Here is a 22,298-nt window from a genome sequence, read left to right as displayed (position 1 = left end):
CCTCCACTACCATTAAATCTGCACTGAATTAACTTTAAGACAGTAAAATCTAGCAGACATTTTTCCCTCCTCCCCACGTTTTGTTTTTTTTTTGAGACAGGGTCCCAATCTGTCACCCAGGCTGGAGTACAGTGGTGTGATCTCAGCTCACTGCAACTTCCACCTTGCAAGCTCAAGTGACCTTCCTGCCTCAGCCTCCTAAACAGCTGGGACTACAGGCCTGTGCCACCACACAAGTATTATGAACTGACAGCCCTTATATATTTGACTTCTAAGCCGTATGTAGCAATACTGATGCCTCCCACTCTCTTCCTTAAAACACTCTCTTGCTTACATAAATTAACAGGGAAAAAAAAAATGCATTACCGAGGTTTTTCTTGTACAATTCACTGACTGATCCTTCTCAGTTTCCTTTTTTTGCCTGATACAACCTTTATTTTGGTGTTCCATGGGTTATTTTCTTGCCAAAGTGACTCGCTCGTATTAGCTACTTAACACTTAAGCAAAGAATCATTAAAATAGCTTTTAGATTTTTTTCCTTAGTCTTCAAAAGCTAAACAAACATAAGCTCTTGAACTTAATAAAACACAAAACATTTTCCACATATATGTGAAAAAACAAAAGACTATATATATGGCAACCAAAACAGTTCTTTCCCCACAATATTTATCATTATGTACAAAACAAAAAGATATTTTCAATATTTCTGCGCAGGTTTTCATTGAGCTTTGCTTCAAGCTCACCTAGTTCTTCTTCTGCTTTTCTAACATCTTTTTGCAATTCAAGTCGAGACTTCCTTGTGTCATAATAACCTCCAGTTAGAGCACCCCGATGACTGACCTGGTCACCTATAAAGAAAACATGTAGTAAGTTTGTATAACATTTTGATTCAATGATAAAATGACTTAAAATGAAATAACTAACCTACAGGCTTTAACTACATGAGAACTGAAAATAACTTAAACCACCCTGAAAAAAACGTATGTAATACTGGAGGTTCTTAACCTGGATTCCAAAGATAAAATTCAGAAGATCTGTAATTTGAGTAGGAAAAAAACGTCCATCTTTATTTTTATTAACCTCAAAATGAGATTTAACATTTCCATCTATAATGAACAGGACAACAATCACAGTAGTAGTATTAGTTACCTGTGACTTTGCTACCAAAACAAGAGCTATTTTCATATTAGAATACACTTGTCAGATCTCAAAATACTGTTTACATGCATCAGTACTTCAAACTTATGGTAGTTATTAGATCTACCACTAATTCTTGTTTTTTGAATACATTGAAGAATTCTATGGGCCGGGCACGGTGGCTCACGCCTGTAATCCTAGCACTTTGAGGCCGAGGTGGGTGGATCACCTGAGGTCAGGAGTTCAAGACCAGCCTGGCCATCATAGTGAAACCCCATCTTTAAAAAAAAAAAAAAAATTATGATTTTAAATATTGTGATAACCATGCCAATATAATTCACTTCCTTTGTGATCCAAAGTATTTTAATTTATGCATTAAAAATTATGTTGAATGTAGCTTTTGTTGTAGAAAAGAAAAAAAGTAAAAAATTGTGAGGAAGGATCCATAGGCTTCAAATAGCCAAAGGAGTCCACACTGCCTAAAAGGTTAAGTAAGAACCCCTGCTATATACCAAATGATTACACTTCAGAGACATCAACTAAATATCAAGTATGAACCTTGTCTGGACTCCTAATTGAATAAACCAACTATCTTAAAAATGGTAGAATAATTGGAAATAATTTTTTTTTTAACCAGGGTCTGGCTCTGTCACCCAGGCTGGAGTACAGGTGTGATCTCAGCTCACTGCAGCCTCTGCCTCCTGGGTTTAAGCCATTCTCATGCCTCAGCCTCCCAAGTAGGGATTACAGGTGTTGCCATCACACCTGGCTAATTTTTTGTATTTTTAGTAGAGATGGGGTGTTGCCACATTAGCTAGGCTGGTCTTCAACGGCTAGCCTCAAGTAATCCATCTGCCTTGGCCTCCCAAAGTACTGGGGTTACAAGCGTGAGCCACCACGCCCAGTCAAAAGCAAAGCATAAATTTTTCAAATACTCTCAAAACCAGAATGCCTCCAAAATACTGTAAGATACATTCATCAGACATGCATACAGCTCAGGATGACATATTATACAGATTATATGTTTTAAATGATTTGTTAGAATTAATCTGTTTAAAGCTAAGAATTACTACAAACCTTCCAAAGTAATGCAGTCCATAGTGAAAGCACGGGCCAGCTGGGTTGAAACTTCCATGCTACGACAAATAAGTGTCTTTCCAAACACATGTTTGAAAGCTTTGTCAAATCTGGGATTGTACCTCAGTTTACTGATCATAGGAATGGCATCCTAAAAATGAAAATATTTTGTCAACAAAGAGATCACAACATAGTTAACTAAAAACTTAGAATTACAAAATTGCATCTTTATGAAATACAAATGAACCACAAACACCATTGTATTTCAAAACTTGGGGTTTTTCCTGTAGTAGTGAGAAGACTCATTCCACTAGAATATCCTGGTAATTTTGCTCATGTAATCAAGGTTTTCAATAGTAGGGCCTAACAGTGTTAAAGAGCTTGGTGGTTCTGAAGCTAGACTAACCAAATTTCAAATACTGGCATTTATCAGAGGTGTGCTGTGGACAAGCCGCTTAACTTCCTCAGATAATACTTTATCTACAACACTGCAGATAATACATAACTTCCTTATAAAGTTGTGAAGACTAAATGAGTTAATATACACAAAACGTAGAATAGTATCTCTCACATAAAAGGGCTAAATATAAATAGTATTTCCCTAAAATGTTTCGATTTTACATATTTTATATATCTAAAGCAGATATTCAGGAAAATATTTTGTCAGATAAAATTTCATTTTTCTCTCTCCTAAACTATTAGAACAGGATTTTTAGAATTGTTTGTTTGTTTGTTTGTTTGTTTGTTTGAGACAGAGTTTCGCCCTTGTTACCCAGGCTGGAGTGCAATGGCGCGATCTTGGCTCACCGCAACCTCCGCCTCCTGGGCTCAGGCAATTCTCCTGTCTCAGCCTCCTGAGTAGCTGGGATTACAGGCACGTGCCACCATGCCCAGCTAATTTTTTGCACTTTCAGTAGAGACGGGGTTTCACCATGTTGACCAGGATGGTCTTGATCTCTCGACCTCGTGATCCACCCGCCTCGGCCTCCCAAAGTGCTGGGATTACAGGCTTGAGCCACCGCGCCCGGCCTAGAATTTTTTAAATTATGAAAATATATCCCAATACAGAAAAACCCAGTTAAGTGTTCCACGTAAATTAACAAAGAGAACACCAACATAACCACCATAAAGCACAAGAAACAGAATGCTGCTGACACCCTGGAAGCCATGAGTGTGCTCCTTTCCTAATCACATAGCAGTTACCTATACTGATTACCTGCCAGAAGTGACCACTACCAGGACTGTGCTGATCCCTTCCTTCTACTTCCTAGTTCTATCATCTAAGTTTATTTACTTTTTATTTTTTTGATGAGAGTCTTGCTCTGTTGCCAGGATCAAGTACAGTGGCGTGATCTTGGCTCACTGTAACTTCTACCTCCCGGGTTCAAGCTAGTCTCCCGCCTCAGCCCCCCAAATAGCTGGGATTACAGGTGCCCACCACCTTGTCCAGCTATTTTTTCATATTTTTAGTAGAGATGGAGTTTTACCATGTTGGCCAAGCTGGTCTCAAACTCATGACCTCAGGTGATCCATCCACCTTTGCCTCCCAAAATGCAGGGATTACAGGCATGAGCCACCAACCCTGGCCCTCACCTAAGTTTAGTTTTGTTTATGTGGTGTAAATGGAACCATGCTACATGTATTCCTTTGTGTCTCATTCCACTCATACATTATGTTTTTGAGACTCAATTTTTCTTTCCCAAACTTCAAAGACAATTTTCAGATGTGACAGCAGAAAAAGCTAGATCCTTTGGTAGCTTCCAAGATTCTTAATGTTCCACTCTAATTATTGATCATTCCCATGGAGTTTCAGCTTTAACTTCAGAGGATGGTAAAACAGCTGATACTACCATCAACATTCTGAAGTCAAGTACCTCAAAGCAATTATACTCTTCCAAGAATGGTGTCTGAGAGTAAAAGTGCACTAGCTAGTAACAAAAGCAGTATTACGCTTCCAGAGTCTACCACCTTACTAGCTATTTTTTCATTTAATTTATAAACTCTTTTTAAAGTAAAACTTTACATCACAGTTCCTTGGGGATTTTTCTCCAAATCCCTAACCTTAATTATGTCACTTCCACATACGCTCTCAAAGTTATCTGTACTTATGCTTTTAACAGTGCACATTTGCAATGATCTGTTTTCTATCTTGGCTTTTTTTTTTTTCCTTTTTAAAGAGACAGGGTCTTGCTATGTTGCCCAGGCTGGTTTAGACCACCTGGGCTCAAATGATCCTTCCACCCCAGCTTCCCAAGTAGCTGGGATTACCAGTGTGCACCACCACATCCAACATGGCTGTAACTTCTGTCTCCCTCCCCAAAACCCACTCAGCACTATGGCCCATGGCAAGACAAGTATGTTTATCTCATAGACCATTGAATCCCAGTGTATAATGCCTGGGCACTAGCATATGTTAGACTATGTGATAAAAAGTAATATAATAAAGAGAGACCTTATCATACATTGACTCACATTGGTTTCAGGATAGGCAGTATCCCTGACATCTAACTTGTTAAGAGGTAGAAAAGTAACCTCTCCAGGAAGATTCATTTTATTAAACTCCATTAAAATCTTTGTGCTGACTTCATCTGAATCAACGATGTGATAAAATAACCTAAATATAAACAGAGTAAGACATATCTTTGTTATTACATTTTATTTTTTGAGACAGGGTCTCCCCATGTTGCCCAAACTAATCTCAAACTCCTAGGGTCAAGCAATCCTCCCACCTCAGCCTCCTGCACAGCTGGGACTACAGGTGCGCACTATTAAAAGTTTTATAAACACTTAGGCATCAAACAATTAACTTTATTCCTATATAGTCCAAATGATTTTGGAAAAAAAATAAGACCACTTTAAAAATTCCAATGGTGGGGAACGAGAAAGCCCCCAAAGGGGAAATTTCTAGCTTCTATAACTAGGAACAAATACTTAGCAACTACTTCTTTAATTAGGTACAGAACCGAGGATATAAAAAGATAATGGAAGATACATTGCATAAAAACTACAAAAGTTGTTTCTTAGGCTATTCTTATTCCCTCTTCTAAAAATGCTGAATATCAAGCAAAAGATTTAACCTGTTTCCAGCAGTGACTTCCACACATGTGTAGAAAGCTGGTTCACATTCAAAGTTATTCATCACAATGCCATGATAGCCATTTTGAACATGCTGGTTTATACCTTTTCGACGAAAGTGGTCTAGCACTTTGTTTATGCTGTCTATTCCATTTAAAATTGCCTGTAAATTGTCAGAAGTGAAAAATATTAAAATATCACCACCAATGGCACTCCTGCTAACAAATGAGCCCACAACACCATATATTTTAAAACACTACCAATGATAAAACTAAGCATCCTCTCCAACAAACACATCACCACCTCACAATATGACAACTACATGTTAAGACCTTATATGATAGGTTCTGTTCCATAACAGTAGTGTTAAAAATGGGCTCTTTATCTGAAAATCAAAAGTGCTACTATTAATATATGTGTAGTAATAAAACTAATCTCTATCATTTCATATTTAGAAGATAATTTAGACTCTACTCCTATTTATCACTTGCAACCCATGACCTACACCTTGAAAGGTACTAACTTCTTACGTAACAATTCAATGACTCAGTGTAAACAGAGGTGATGAATCACCTTTCCTGTTGCCGCTCTAAGAAGTTGTTGCTTCTTTTCAAGATCTTCTCTTTTAGCAGCAAGTGCTTGCTGTTCTGCATTCTCTTCTCTCCACAAGTAACTAATCAATAAAAAGTAGACTGTCTTTAAACATGTATGAGGATGCATGGACAGCATACAGTTTAGAATCAGAGAAAACAAGCCTGTACAGTTAATTTGTAACTTAAAGACCACATAACACCTACCAACATTACTCAAAAAATTAATGGGTATCTTAGTCTATACTAACTTTCTCTCGCTTTGTAATTCATCTTTCTTATTTTTTACTTCATAATATTTTCTGTCCAGTTCTTCCACTCGAGCTTTGACTTCATTAAGATCCTGGTCCAGTTTCTATGGAAATAAAAGTAATTCAAATTTAAAATTCAGTTTCATCAAACTAATCCACACTGACAGAAAGCAAATCAGTGATTGCAAATGGATTGGGGAGGAGACAAAAGGTGACGGAGGGAGGAATTAAAAAGGGGTATGGAAAACATTTCTGGAACACAAACATGTTTATTGTCTTAATTGTGGTGATGGTTTTAAAGATGTATATGTATGTCAAAACTCAGTAAATTGTATACTTTATTTTTGCCACTTTCCTGACTAGGAAGAATCATGTGCTTTAAATATGTACAATGTGCTGTATGTCAATTATACCTCAATGATGCTGTTGAAAAATCCAATTTCAGTTTTTAAAAGTTGTCTTTAGGCAAAAGAGCATATCACCAGGAAACACAAACCATGAAATATTCTAAAACATGTTGCTAAAATTCTATAATATACACTCCAGAATTTTAGGAAAAAAAATCTAAGTTCTCATAATAGGGCATTACTTTCATACTACCCCCTCTACACACACACACACACACACACACACACACACACAAAAAAAAAACATGAAAACTATTCTCAACTATTTCACATTCAAGAAAAATAAGCTAAAAATGTTAAAAGGCAGAACCTGTAAGTAATCTGTAAAAACCTAACGTTAGGTACTGTTTCCTTAAGGATAGTTAATGAACTGTATTCATTAACTTAGTAAATTTTACTGAGCTGAAAAAATTGCAATATCCTCATTGGCTAGAGTTTAAGGAAGCTGACACTTCATCCACTTAATGAAGTTACCAAAGCCCAGTACGTACCAGGCATTCCTATAACAACTGGAGAATAATCAAAGACCAAAGCAAACAAAAATCTTTGCCTTCTTGGGAAGCAATAAAACAAGCAAGATAAATCTGAAGATTATCCCTTAGAGGAAGGGCTTCAAACTGCTTCATGAATTACATTCATCTGTTTGTATTATGACTAATTATTGTCAGATACCAAAGTAATTATAAATATTCCCACAGAGTACTAACAAGTATTAATCCTCAGTAGTAACATTAACTTTTTGTCCAAAATTGAAATGGACAAAAAGTCAGTGTTACTAATTCCACTGAGAAAAAGTCAATGCTACTACTGAGTCATAAAATCTTGGATAATCAGAATCACTTTTAACACCCTGGATAATGAAACCCTTTAATTCTACACGAGGAATTTGAGATTCCATGGTATCTGAAACCGTAAAAGAGTGAGTAAATTCTGTACGTAAAATTTTAACTTCTCTGCAGCAATTACTTAATTCATCCCCAGGCTATCTGAATAGGTATAAAGAAGAGTGTAAACCTTGAAGAGTTAGCTTTCCTAAACTAATGTTTCATCTTTTATAGTCCTAAACAAAGACTGTTGCGTTATTAACTAGCATTACAGCTTATAGTATTTCTAAAATCCTACATACTTTTTTCCAGGTGTAACAACACTAATTTAGGTTCCCTTTCTGAGACAATGATGCTACTCAGAACCAATAATAAAGTAAGCTACCTATGTTGAATTCTAAATATAGTGTTTTGTAGATTTTATTGAATAATGCATTACAACCTGGAAAAGAAAAAAGAAAACATTTAGTTTGCACTGAAACTATTTAAAAGCTTCCCCTTCACAGCAGTTGCTAGGGCCAAGCTACCACTAACATCAGTTAGAAAAGTCTAAAAATTGGCTGGGCGCGGTGGCTCACGCCTGTAATCCCAGCACTTTGGGAGGCCGAGGCGGGTGGATCATGAGGTCAAGAGATCGAGACCATCCTGGTCAACATGGTGAAACCCCGTCTCTACTAAAAATACAAAAAATTAGCTGGGCATGGTGGCGCGTGCCTGTAATCCCAGCTACTCGGGAGGTTGAGGCAGGAGAATTGCCTGAACCCAGGAGGCGAAGGTTGTGGTGAGCCGAGATCACGCCATTGCGCTCCAGCCTGGGTAACAAGAGTGAAACTCCGTCTCAAAAAAAAAAAAAAGTCTAAAAATTTAGTTTCCTAAGTATGTAGGATATGTATCACATAAAAGACACATAATAAAGCATAATAAAACCACCAAAAAGACATTTCATTTTTCGTACTACAGGCCTTAAAAATATACTGTGGAAAAATTAGGATTATACCAAGAGGCAAAAGGTCATTTTACATAGTGCGATCAGCACTTTAAAATCATCTCTGTCCAATGGCAAAGCTTCATCTTCAGAAGTGGTAATTTTGATAATGAGAAGTGTGGCTGGAATACTGGAAAACAGTAAACTTCAAGAATGACAAAAAATGAATAAATTCTCTCACTGGAGGCTCCTTCAAAAAGGACAACTGCTGAGATTGATGGTTTCATAAACTCAAGAGAAAACTCATCTTATTTCAAGAAAAGAGGTATAACTATCACAGTTCAGACTATATTAACCATATAATAAAAGACTACCTGGATTAACCCAGATTTTCCACTCCCTCCACAAAGTGTCACAACTAAAGCCCATAGCACAACTGGACTTCCAAAAACAGCAGGCTATACTCCTGGCAATTTTACCTACCTGTTAAGTTGTTTATGTTTACAGAGGCTATTCTGTTTGCTCCCTATTATGTTTTTGTTTTGGTTATGTAATTAAATATTAAATAGAGTGAGAATATGAATACAAAGCAAACAGCTGTTTCTCTAAAAACTTCATTGAGGTTTTGGATACATTCAAAGGTAAGTCACCAAAAACTTAAGTCCTATAAAAGATTAGGGAGAAATAATTATACAAAATATATAATTAATAAGTACATAAATATTAATATATGTACTTTATAACAAATAATTTAAATGTTAAATCACAAAAGTCAAGAAAAAACTAAAGAACTGGTCCACATTAAAGTATATAAAAGCACGGTGGCTCAAGCCTGTAATCCCAGCACTTTGGGAGGCCGAGGCGGGTGGATCACGAGGTCGAGGGATCAAGACCATCCTGGTCAACATGGTGAAACCCCGTCTCTACTAAAAATACAAAAAAATAGCTGGGCATGGTGGCGTGTGCCTGTAATCCCAGCTACTCAGGAAGCTGAGGCAGGAGAATTGCCTGAACCCAGGAGGCAGAGGTTGCGGTGAGCCGAGATCACGCCATTGCACTCCAGCCTGGGTAACAAGAGCGAAACTCCATCTCAAAAAAAAAGAAACATGACAACAAAATGTAACACATAATGCTAGAATACCAAAAAGTAAAGTTTTAAAAAACGTTACTATTAAGTCATTTTAGTCATATATGACATCTTATTAAAATTAATTTACTATTAAGTCATTTTAGTCATATATGACATCTTATTAAAATTAAAGGTATGTAAGACACACATACTACCAATTCACAAAAACACAGGCTGGGCACAGTGGCTCACGCCTGTAATCCTGGCACTTTGAGAAACCAAGGTGGGAGGACTGCTGCCAAGATTTCGAGACCAGCCTAGGCCCCAAGGTAAGACCCAGTCTCTACAAAAAAAAAAAAATAAAAATTTTTCTGGCTGGGTTGGACACGGTGGCTCACACTTGTTAATCCCAGCACTTTGGGCAGAGGCAGGCAGATAACCTGAGGTAAGGTGTTCTAGACCAGCCTGGCCAATATGGTGAAACCTGTCTCTTACTACAAATATGAAAATTAGCCAGGTATGGTTTCGAGCTCCCGTAATTCCAGCTACTCAGGAGGCTGAGACAGAACTGCTTGAGCCCTGGCAGTAGAAGCTGCAGTGAGCTAAGATCATACCATTACACTCCAGCCTGGGTGAAGAACAACTCAGCCTCAAAAAAAAAATTTTTTTTTTTTTTGGCTGGACATGGTGGTACATGCCTATGTTCCCAGTTACTTAGGAGTCTAAGGACGGAGGATCACTGAGCCTGACAGGTGGAGGCTGCAGTGAGCTGTGTTTGCACCACTGCACTCCAGATTGGATGACAGAATAAGATCCTAAGATCCTCAAAAAAATAAAAAATACATACATTTTAATATACTTAATCTAAATAAAGGCTCACTGACATGAATATTCTTTTAAAAAGCAACCTACTATATGTATATTAAACAGTGCTGGCCTTTTCTAAATAAGTATCTATCCTATATTTTAAGAGTAACATGTAGACTTACTTAAAAAGAAAACCTGAAGCAGGTAAAACTAAACACGTTTATCTCTTCTGAAAGATTTTTGCAAAGCAACTATAAAAGTTCTTACATTATACTGCTCCAGATTTTTCTCTTTATTTGCTTCAGTATCTTCCAAATCCTTATGTATAGCAGCAATCTGTCTTTTCTTGTCATTAATAGCCTGATCTAAAGACTTTAGTTCCTTTTTAATCCATTTATCCCTTTCTTCTTTTGATGTAAACTGGCTTCCTCGACCCTGTTTTGCGTAAAGATCCGTTCTTTCCTGGGTAGCTTGAGCCAATCTACACAAAATAGAAGAGAAAAGGAGAATAAGAAATAACCAAGTTTAATTGTCATGAATAATGTCTAACTGCACACAGACACATAAAGCCGTTTTTCAAAATGATATCAAAAAAAAAGGAATTAAGTGTAAAAAGCAGCTATATATAATTGAGCTCCATGGACTATCTAGTTTTACGTAATATGATGTAGAAAGTTAAAGTGTTGGTGAAAATTCTCAGACCTAGCAATTCCTCGTTCTTCTTTCTCTTTTACACTGTTGAATTTAGGTTCTGTTTCTGCCAGTTCTTTCTGCTTTTCTTCTATTTTTTCAAGCAGCTTCTGCCTCTCTTTTAATAAACGTTTCTGTAAATAAAGGTAAGTAAAAATGCAAACTGCTTTAAACTTTTTGCAAAATTTAAGTCTACCACAAAATGTTTTCTCATGAAAAAAACTTCATGAGAAAACCCACCTGTAACATGAAACTCTTTTTTAAGAAACAAGACAGTATTAAGTTATTACCTGTAGAGTACAAATTATGTTAATGTAGCAAAGCTTTAAAAAAAATTCCGGCACATACCAGTCACAGTAAGGACCGTCTTCTGCAGTTCCTACTCACCTGAACATTTACGTCTTTCATTTTTAGCATTTTAACTTACCCTCTGTTCACTATTGCCTGCCAGTTCATCTTGTAAATCCTTGGCTTTAAGCTCCAACTTAGTTCTCTGCTTAATTTGTTCTTGTCTTTCAGCACTAAGCTGTTCTTTTTCTTCTTTCATAGCTGAAATTTTTGTTTTCAATTCTCTGACTTGGCGTTCAATATCCTTTTCAAAAGTATTGAACAAAAAAAGTCAGGCAATTAGAAGTACCAGAGCCGAATTGTGACACCATTAATTCTGTCCCTTTTTCTTTCACTTACACCTTTAGTACTACTTTGTCTTTTCAATATTCAGTTCCTCTAAATCCCCCTTGTGGTTATCATTCTGTAATTCCGGTACAAAACAGTTTACTATGGTCAAAAACATAAGATGGCTAGACATGGTTGCTCAAGCCTATAATCTCAGCACTTTGAGAAGTAAGTGGAGGACTGCTTGAGCCCAGGAGTTTGAGACAGGCCTGGGCAACAATAGTAAGATTCTATTTCTTCAAAAAATAAAAAAAATTAGGAGACTGAGGTGGGAGGATAACTTGAGCTTGGAAGACCAAGGTTGCAGTGAGCTGTGATCTCACCACTGTACTCCACCCTATGCAATGGAGTCAGACCCTCTCTTAAAACAACAACAAAATACTTCAGGAGGCTGAGGCAGAAGAACCACTTGAGTTCAGGACTTTGTGACCGGCTGGGCAACATGGCAAGACTTCGTCTCTACGAAAAATTTAAAAATTAGACAGGTGTAGTGGTACACTTGTGGTCCCAGCTATTCAAGAAGCTATGGCAAGACTGCCTGAGCCAGGGAAATCAAGGCTACAATGAGCCATGATGGCACCACTGCACTCCAGCCTAGATGACAGAGCAAGACCTTGTCTCAAAAGAAAAAAGTAAGTTAACGGGAACCTTGTTTATAATCTTACCTCCATTTTATCTCTTGCATCCTGTTGGGCATCTCTCAATTGTCTGGATTTTTCTCCACTAGTCTCTCGCTTAGCAGAAAGCTAAGGAAAAAAAAAAACAAGTTTTATCTATAACTCATTTTGTATTTGCTAAATGTTTCATAACGTCTAAGAAAAATTTATTTTATGTATTAAAATAAACCAAAAGTAAAAACTCAAAACTTTTACGAAAAGTTTAAAAATCATTTTAACTAGAAAACTGAAGCACTACCTAAATTTTTGTACAAAATGTCAACAATACTAATCACAAAATATATTCTAAAACTACAAGAAGCCTTCAAAATGGCTTTCCTCTCATCTTGTCTGCCTAATACCACCATCTGATTATATTTCAGATAAAACTATATAGCAAGGACCACATGGGTATTTTCCTCAGAGAGAAAAAACTTGCTAATAAATTGAGAGGCTTTTTAAGTTTTTTTTTTTTTTCTTAATTAAGATGGGGTTTCTCCATGATGGCCAGGCTGGTCTTGAACTCCTGACCTCAGGTGATCCACCCACCTCGGCCTCCCAAAGTGCTAGGATTACAGGCGTGAGCCACCGCGCCCGGCCTAATTTTTAAGTTTCTATTTAAAATGCACTGAAAAGTGTAATTATGGCATGAGTTTAACATATTCATAAAAACAAATTAATCTGATTTTAAGTGTCAAAGGTAAATATTTTACCTCATCAAGTTTAGCACGAGTCTCGTTAAGTTCCTGATTGTAAATGGTATATTCCAGGGCTCGTCTCATTTTATCCCACTTCTGATACTGAGCTAGTTCTTCCTTTTCTTCCTCTAAAGTATGTAATCTCTCTTCAATGTATTTTAACAACTCATTGATTTTTTCCCGTTTGCCCTCTTAAAAGAAATAGGGAGAGGAGTTGAATAAAATTTTTATGTAATATCACTTAAATATACCTTGAATTAAATAATTCTTAAGAACTGCAGCATAATTTCTTTAACGTTACGTGGTAACCAAAACTAAAATACTAAAATAGCAATTAACCAATTTATGCCAGAGGTTGCAAATTTTTTGTGTAAATATCAGACCTTGGTGATGACCTTGAGCAGTAGGATACAAGTAACTCCCACAAGCTTAGCATTCCAATAATGGAACACTAAGCATAAATGGATTAAGATGCTTTATGATGAAAAGCATCAGAGAACAAATTACACGTGGTGACACTGGTTCTTTTATAACAAGTAGTAAGGGCCTCAATTTAAACTTCCTTTTATAAAGTCAGCGTGCTGGCCAGGCACGGTGGCTCATGCCTGTAATCCCAGCACTTTAGGAAGTCAAGGCAGGCAGATTACCTGAGGTCAGGATTTCGAGACCAGTCTGGACAACATGGTGAAACCCTGTCTCTACTAAAAATGCAAAAATTAGCTGGGCATGGTGGGGGGCACCTGTAATCCCAACTACTCTGGGAGGCTGAGGCAGGAGAATCACTTGAGCCCAGGAGACAGAGGTTGCAGTAAGTGGACATAATGCCACTGCATTCCAGCCTAGGTGACAGAGCAAGACTCCATCTCAAAAACCAAAAAGAAGTCAGTGTGCCTTTCCACAATACTTTTAAAAGCTGCCGGCCAGGCGCAGTGGCTAACACCTGTAATCTCAACACTTTGGGAGGCTGAGGCTAGCGGATCATGAGGTCAGGGGTTCGAGAACAGCCTGACCAACATGGTGAAACCCAGTCTCTACTTAAAAACACAAAAATTAGCCAGGCATGGTGGTGCGCACCTGTAATCCCAGATACTTGGGAAGCTGAGGCAGGAGAACTGCTTGAACCCGGGGGTGGAGGTTGTGGTGAGCAGGAGCGTAAAATTGGACCACAGCCTGACTCCATAAAAAACACCAGATGCTAACATCACTGGTGTTATGGATTCTCAATTTTTATTAATAACAGCATTATCTATTGCTGCTGTATACTGAATACCTACTATGTTCCTATCATGGAGCTACTCTGTTAAAATAACAATTTGCAACAACAAAAAAAATTAGGCAGAATCACATTTATTTTACCTGTTTCTTTCATTAAAGAGATGCTTTCTTCCTTTCGTTCATCATACACTCTAGTACCAGCTACTTCTCTTAATAGCTTTAATCTCTGAGAATCTGGCGCTGTCGCCATCTGGTTGATCTAAAAATTTCAGAAAAATAATCATTTTATAGCTGTAGCGTCTGTTTAAGAACAAGAACTCCACATTGAAAAGTTTTTAACACACATGTGAGTTGGGTGTCCCTTATACAAAATGGTTGAGAACTAGAAGTGTTACAGATTTTGGATTTTTTTTCAGGTTTTGGAGTATTTGCATTTATACTTACCAGTTGAGCAACCCAAATGCAAAAGTTTGAAATCCAAAATGCTCCAACAATCATTTCTTTTGAATGTCTTGTCAATACTCAAAAGGTTTCAGACTGTAGAACATTTTGTATTTCAGACTTTTGAATTTGGGACATGTCAAGTTTTTAAGTAGGTTATGATTTGGCCAATGTCATTAGTATAGTACATATGCCTACATATCTATGTCTCCTTTACTTAAATTTATCAAATACACTCCAAATACAACTGTTACATCCATAACTCTCCTTTATGATTAGGCCTAACAAGTGAAGGAGTATCTCACACCATCATCTTAGTCAGTACGATGAGGTATAAAAGATGAGCTCCATTCTCAAAAGAACAAAGTATTTTTATAAGGGAAAATCATTATTTTTTTAAAAAGTTATATATTAAAAGTACAATTCCCCCTCAGCTTCCATGGAATATTGGTTCTAGGACCCCCTGAAGATACCAAAATCCAGGGATGCTCAAGTCACTTATATAAAATGGCATATTATTTGCACATAACCTACGTACATCCTTCCGTATACTTTAAATAATCTCTACTTACAATGCTTAATACAAAGTAAATGCTATGTAAAGTTATACTGTATTTTTGAAGTTATATTTCTTATTGTACTGTTATTTAAATTTTTTTTAATTTTAAATGTTTTTGATCCATGGTTGGTTGAATTTGCAGATGTGGAACCCACAGATACAGAGGGCTAACTGTATGACAAAATTGTGTGTTTTAAATATAGAGAGAATGGTAACAACTTAACTGCCATGCAACTTAATATATAACAAGTATCCTTAAACATCAACAATGATATGACTGCATTAAAAAACTGAAATGACAGTTACTCTATGCTAAGAAAATATGGTCTATCAAAAGTATCTACATCTAAGAATCATCCTTCAGATCTTCATTATTGAGAGCTCCAATTATATATGTCCATTCACGCAACTTACTCACTTAAAAATTATTTATCAGGCCAGCTGCAGTGGCTCACGCCTCTAATCTCAGCACTTTGGGAGGCCGAGGTGGGCAGATTACAAGGTCAGGAGTTCAAGACCAGCCCGACCAACATGGTAAAACCCTCTCTCTACTAAAAATACAAAAATTAGCTGGGCGTGGTGGCACAGGCCTGTAATCCCAGCTACTCAGCAGGCTGAGGCAGGAGAATCACTTGAACCCTGGAGGGAGGAGTTGCAGTGAGCCAAGACTGTGCCACTGCACTCCAGCCTGGGTGACAGAGCAAGATTCTGTCTCAAAAAAACAAAAACGTATTTATGTTCTTTTCTTTCTTTTTTTTTTTTTTAAAGATGGGGTTTCACCATGTTGGTCAGGCTGGTCTTGAACTCCCAACTTCAGGTGATCCACCCGCCTTAGCCTCCAAAGTGCTTGGATTACAGGCGTGAGCCACTACACACGGCAAAAACATATTTATCAAATAGCTACAACACGTGCCACCGTTGGGCACTAGAAGAGAGAAAACAAAGCAGAAAAGGTCCTGCCCTCATGGAGCTTACATTCTTGAGGGAAAAGAAAGAAAATAAGTATTATCATAACAGTGTAATTTAAGTGTTATGAGGACAAATAAAAGAGATTAAGGAAATAAAGCACATAGGGTTGGGGGGAAGGCAATGCTTTTGGATGAGGCAATCAAGGATGGCATATGGGCAGAAACTGATATGAAGTAAAAGGGCCTACGCTGAGAGTACACGGATCTCAGTAAAGTGTTCTTTCAAATCAGCCTCCATTTAAGAAATCTCTCTCACAAATAGTAAAATTGGGAGGAAAAAAAAAAAAAACTTGTTCTTCTGGTACATTTTCTAAAACTGAAACTCCATATTCTTCCTAATCACTTCTTCTGAATGCTAACTTTCCCATACATATCTAGGAAAAAAAAGCCTATAGTATAAAATAAGTGAACATTCTTCAAGAATTTTCCCTAGTCCAAAAAAAGGTGGAAGTATTTAAGAAGAGAGAACAATCAGTTAAAAAAGTTTGTAGTTTGGCTGCTAAAAAAACTGTAAAAAATATAATCCCTATTAGGGAAAATAACAGGTAGCATAATAGCAGATTTCTGGTAATGTTAGTTTTTCAATATTTTAATTCTGTGATAAATAATGCAAAAAACTAATTTTATAAAATAATTTTTTCAAATGTGATTTTTATAGAATTTCTATAATATTCTTAATTATTGCAACTTTCATAAGCCAATAATGTCTTCCCATACTTTCACCTCAGTAATACCAGTCACTAGGAAAACGAGATCCGCCCAATCTGCTGAAATACTTCTATCTCAACATGCAATGTATCTATTTGCTACTTTATGGCCATGTAAAAGATACGGCCATTTTTCCTTCAGCTCAACCACTCAAATAAATCAAATTCATCACTCAAGAATTACTCAGAAAACAAATGCTATTAAAAAAGGACATACAATTGTTTTACCTTTCCTTGTTTAACAATATAGTAAGGATTGCTTCGGGAAAACCCAGCACTTTCAAGAAGGTTCATCACATCATTTTTCCTGTTGACAATGAAATTACTTTTAGATAAATAATTTTAAAGTACCATTAAGCAATAACTAGACTATCCCCTGGGTTAGTAGCGTTGGGTAGTGAAGATCAGTAATTAAACCATCTGTATTGTTCTCAGAACTTTCTGATTCTTATGTTTATCCACCATATATTGATTTGTTGAAGATGAAGCAAATATTTCTCATATATGAAGCAAGTAAAATGTGTTTACTTGTTTGTAAGGAAATTATAAACATAAAGAAAAATGTGGGCCAGGGGCAGTGGCTCAGGCCTGAATCCCAGCACTTTGAGAGGCCAAGGTAGGTGGATCAAGAGGTCAAGAGTTCAAGACCAGCCTGTCCTACATGGTGAAATCCCATCACTACTATGAATACAAAAATTAGCCAGGTGTGGTGATGGATGCCTGTAATCCCAGCCACTTGGGAGGCTGAAGCAGGAGAATCGCTTGAACCTGGGAAGCAGAGGCTGAAGTGAGCTAAGATCACACCACTGCACTCCAGCCTGGGCGACAAAGCAAGACTGCATCTCAGGGAAAAGAAAAATACTAGCTGAGTGTGGTGGCTCATGTCTGTAATCCCAGCACTTTAAAAGCCAGAGGTGGATCATTTGAGGCCAGGAGTTCGAGACCTACCGGGCCAATATAGCAAACACCCCATCTCTATTTAAGTATATATTCATTTTTTTTGGTCTTTTTTGAGAGTTTCGCTCGTTACCCAGGCTGGAGTGCAATGGCGTGATCTCTGCTCACCGCAACCTCCACCTCCTGGGTTCAGGCAATTCTCCTGCCTCAGCCTCCTGAGCAGCTGGGATTACAGGCATGCGCCACCATGCCCAGCTAATTTTTTGTATTTTTAGTAGAGACGGGGTTTCACCATGTTGACCAGGATGGTCTCGATCTCTTGACCTCGTGATCCCCCCGCCTTGGCCTCCCAAAGTGCTGGGATTACAGGCGTGAGCCACCACGCCCAGTCATATATTCATTTTTTTAAAAAAAGAAAAAAAATGCTTACGTGACCATCTTCTTGTCTAAGAAATACTGATCTTTTTTGGCACCAATAACTCTTCGAAGTGAAACTTCCTCTTTATCAATCTAAGAAAAAATGTAAAAGCTCTAAGTTAATTTAATAGTAAAGAAAACTTGTTAAATAAAGTCATTTTACAAAGTCCCTGACCATAATTACTTATTTTAAAATTTCAGTTACCTCACTGAAGATAATACTACGAATACTCAATACTCTTAACCAAGACACTTCTTCACAACAGCTTGTATATTCACATTTGTTAACAGAGTATACATTGTCATTTTCAGATCTAATCAGTATGTAAACTATGTAATTACTATAGCATAAATGATAAAAACTTAAAAAGTTTCGGCCGCGTGCGGTGGCTTATGCCTGTAATCCTAGCACTTTAGGAGGCCAAGGTGGGAGGATCACCTGAGGTCAGGAGTTCAAGACTAGCCTGGCCATCATAGTGAAACCCCATCTTAAAAAAAAAAAAAAGTTTCAAAGTATGAAGAAAATTAGCTACACCAATTAAATTCTCAGCATTACTTAAAACAAGTTACTTACTGGTAACCGGTTGTCTGAATTATCAAAAATAATCTCCACAAAAGCAGAAATAACACGAGGACCAGTACCTTCCTAAAAATGAAAAAAGTGAGAAATCTGCCATTTAATATATTAATATTCTTTAAACACTTCATAAAGTCTACGGCATGATAACAAGTCTGATTTAATTGAGAAAAATTTATACTAGATTCATATATGTATACATACACACTAATCTAACGTCTCTGCTGCTTTGGCAAGAGGGAAACATATTTTGGGGGTATCTCCAGAGTGATAGTATATATCCCTCTTGCCAAAATAGCAGAGACATTAGATTAGGATAACAAAACTCAAGCGAGCTTTTGATTCTGAACAAAAAATAAGAACTATACAAGACATGTCAAAGTTAGATATCCTTAAATTTGATTCTACAGACCACTTTATTAGACTGCAAGACTGGGACCATTTAATTCTACCTGTTTGCGAATACACCATGAGGCTCTTTGCTTACAGATTCATCTTAATATTGGAAAGAAACCCTAATAAATCATGGGATAATTATCAAAAGCCGGCTTTAAAAAATATTTGAGACATTCTACAGTTTTAAACCTATTATAGAAATATACACATTTAATATGTGTCACATTTAAACCAATCTATGACACAAAAACTATGGTATCAAGTACAAATACCTTCCAGATTCTAGAAACCATTACTATGTAGTAGCTAAATACAATGAAGAACTATACCAAAGAGGTTATTATTTTAATGGCAATCTGAAAAACCTAAAAAGAATTTATCTATAGAAAATCAATTCTGATTAAGGGGCTACAAATTCAAACCAAACAAGGTGGGCAGGGGGGAACAACAGCTAAACAAAATAATTTCCTATGTGTGAGAAACATTGTTAAGATATACTGAGAAATTTCTAGTCTTTAATAAGCAATATTCAAACCAGAAGGATGATTAATTATACCATTTTACTGTAGTCTTTTATTATTTTCTATCCTAAAATTACTTTAGTCCATTACTCATATTATTATTTTTCACATCACATTGCCAGCTAGTGTCCTAACAAGGTTTCAGGGAGACATGACTAACATGAACATGAAAACCCAATCATCATGCTTATGAACTACGAAAGGAACCATTTAATAAAATACTCTTACAACTCACATTACTGTAAATATATAGGTGGTCCCTGACTTACAACGGTTCAACTCAACAACAGTAGGAAAGCAATCTAGTCAGTAGAAACTATAAATCAAGTACCCATAAAATCACTCCTTTTTACTTTCAGCACAGGATTCAATAAATTATATGAGAGCCGGGTGTGGTGGCTCACGCCTGTAACCCCAGTACTTTGGGAGGCTGAGGAAGGCGGATCACAAGATCAAGAGATCAAGACCATCCTGGCCAACATGGTGAAACCCCATCTCTACTAAAAATACAAAAATTAGCCGGGTGTGGTGGCACGCGCCTGTGGTCCCAACTACTCGGGAGGCTGAGGTGAAAGAATCGCTTGAACCCAGGAGGCAGAGGTTGTAGTGAGCCGAGATTGCGCCACTGCACTCCAGCCTGGCGACAGCAAGACTCCGTCTCAAAAATAAATAAATAAAAATAAATTATATGAGAGATTCAACACTTCATTATAAAACAGACTTCGTGTTAGATAATTTTGCTCGACTCTCAACTGTAGGCTAATGTGCATTTTTGACTTACGGTATTTTCAGTTTATGATGGGTTTATCAGGACATAACCCCACTATAAGCTGCAGAACATCTCTACTGTTTTTCATACTGGAAAATGATGTTTATAAATATGGCTAAAACAACTAATACTTGTATATTATTTAGTTTGCAATGGTTGTTTCTCTATGCTCCCAATTAAACTTTTGGTTCTGCATCTTAAAGTTCTTAATCCCAAATCTCAAACTCTTCTTTCCCCTCAGCAAACCTGCTTAAGCCTTTGCAGATCACACATCCTTGAAGAAATTTAGATGGAGGACATATCCATCTATAGGCAAATCCTGTAATTTTCTCCTAACCACTATAAAAATTGAGCTTTTATTTGACATTAATGTTAGGCTAAACCTCACAGCAGAGTAATAAACTTATGAGATAGACTGTGTCTTGTTCACAAAAAATCTGAAACCTGAACAAATGTTTTTTTAACTAGTATGGAAAATTTATTTTTAAAATATATATAATATCAACAACATCTTAAAGCAGTCACACTCACATGCAATAAAGCCAACCGCTGTTCTGGACGAAGATGACTAAACTCATCACTGAGAACAAACTGAATTGCTGGAAATACAAAAACAAGTATTTAATATACCCTAAAAAAAAAAAAGGAGGGGTTCATGACTTATGTATAACTTCCCATACCTCAACAGAACAGTATGTGTCAGGTAATAAGACAATGTAAATAAATATCTCTTCCACATGGACAAAAGGAAATGCAGAAAATGTGCCTGCACATCAGACTAATCAGGTAGGAAATGATATAAGAAAAATACTGAAAAGTTTTCATTCAAACATTTAAAGTAAGAGAATCAAGAGAAAACACCACGATACATGAAAATAGACAAGCAAAACTAAGGTACACCTCTGGCTCAAAGCGTACACTGATTAGGTTAACATGGTATTTGCTTTTTTCCCCACTAGACATAAACAGTATGAGTTAAAATCCTTTTTAACAAAATAGAATGTATTTTGAGAATATGCTTAAGTGGATACTTTACCAAAAGAAATAAAACTAAGGAAATACAGGGAAATGTTAGAGATGCCCAACTTCTACTATATTTCTTATACTATACTTAGGTTCTTTAAGATGGGGCCATTCCTACTTTCTTATAGAGTACCTAACTGGACCACCCTGCCCAGGAAGTGGAACTCTTTACTCAGCTGTTCTGGTCCCAGTCCACCCAAGAGACCTCTAACACTGCATGGGAGGAAGGGGGAAGGGGCATGTGCTCACATCAGCAAGCACATGCATAAGCAAACATTAATGTGTGTGTTGTAGACATGGGTGGGGTAGGGAGACTTCACACTACCCTCATCCCCTGGAGATTCTGAAATACTTCCACTTCAGTCCACTCTCTCATCATTGCCAAATTACAGGACATACAGGGTACGGAGTCCCTTTCAGATTTGTATGCACAGAAGGGATAGAACCTTTACTCTTATTAAGTCAGTCCACTAAATGCCCCTTTCTGTCAAGCATTACCCAACTATAAAGTTCAAATTTTTCAACCTGCTCCTTAACAGTCTAATTTTGTTAAAATGTTTTTTTCCTCAAAGGATTTGTTAACAGATGATTGGTTTAGAAAACATTTTTTAAAAGGTGAAGTAAGATCAACCATTTTCCGAAACACTACCATCAACTGTTCTACTGTATTTACATACATTTTAATATGTGCATTTGTAACATTTATATATCACATTCAGGTTTAAAAAGCATTTTCATATATACTATTGCATTCCATTCTCACAAACCATCTAAGGCAGACAGGGCAAACATCCGACATCTCTGCTTTTAAAGTGGCAAACAATTTGAGAAGCTACATGTAGTCTAACATAGCTAATTAGCCACTGGGTACAGAGTAGAATTCAGATTTGTACACTCTAAACCCTCTACACTAAACTGCAATCCCAT

General features: G+C 36.9%; 1 protein-coding gene and 1 pseudogene across 1 annotated transcript in view; both read right to left on the bottom strand.

Moving 5' to 3' along the window:
* SMC3 (structural maintenance of chromosomes 3) overlaps positions 1–22,298 on the bottom strand; it is a 37,570-nt gene that overhangs the window by 8,308 nt on the left and 6,964 nt on the right. Inside the window, exons 4-19 of the mRNA XM_074382868.1 lie at positions 20,880–20,947; positions 18,660–18,731; positions 18,099–18,178; positions 17,000–17,078; positions 14,238–14,355; positions 12,897–13,072; positions 12,193–12,273; positions 11,280–11,444; positions 10,865–10,986; positions 10,430–10,643; positions 6,131–6,234; positions 5,863–5,962; positions 5,292–5,452; positions 4,687–4,828; positions 2,215–2,365; positions 694–848 (exon numbers count right to left, since the gene is read on the bottom strand). Of these exons, the coding sequence (XP_074238969.1) occupies positions 694–848; positions 2,215–2,365; positions 4,687–4,828; positions 5,292–5,452; positions 5,863–5,962; positions 6,131–6,234; positions 10,430–10,643; positions 10,865–10,986; positions 11,280–11,444; positions 12,193–12,273; positions 12,897–13,072; positions 14,238–14,355; positions 17,000–17,078; positions 18,099–18,178; positions 18,660–18,731; positions 20,880–20,947 (1,988 nt within the window). The remainder of the gene's footprint in view (positions 1–693; positions 849–2,214; positions 2,366–4,686; positions 4,829–5,291; positions 5,453–5,862; positions 5,963–6,130; positions 6,235–10,429; positions 10,644–10,864; positions 10,987–11,279; positions 11,445–12,192; positions 12,274–12,896; positions 13,073–14,237; positions 14,356–16,999; positions 17,079–18,098; positions 18,179–18,659; positions 18,732–20,879; positions 20,948–22,298) is intronic.
* On the bottom strand, positions 19,688–19,785 carry LOC120362587 (small nucleolar RNA U13; annotated as a pseudogene).

This window comes from Saimiri boliviensis, chromosome 12 (genome assembly GCF_048565385.1).
Source record: "Saimiri boliviensis isolate mSaiBol1 chromosome 12, mSaiBol1.pri, whole genome shotgun sequence".
Classification (NCBI taxonomy): Eukaryota; Metazoa; Chordata; class Mammalia; order Primates; family Cebidae; genus Saimiri; species Saimiri boliviensis.
Note: the sequence above shows the minus strand (reverse complement) of the source record. Positions and strands in the feature narration are given on the sequence as shown.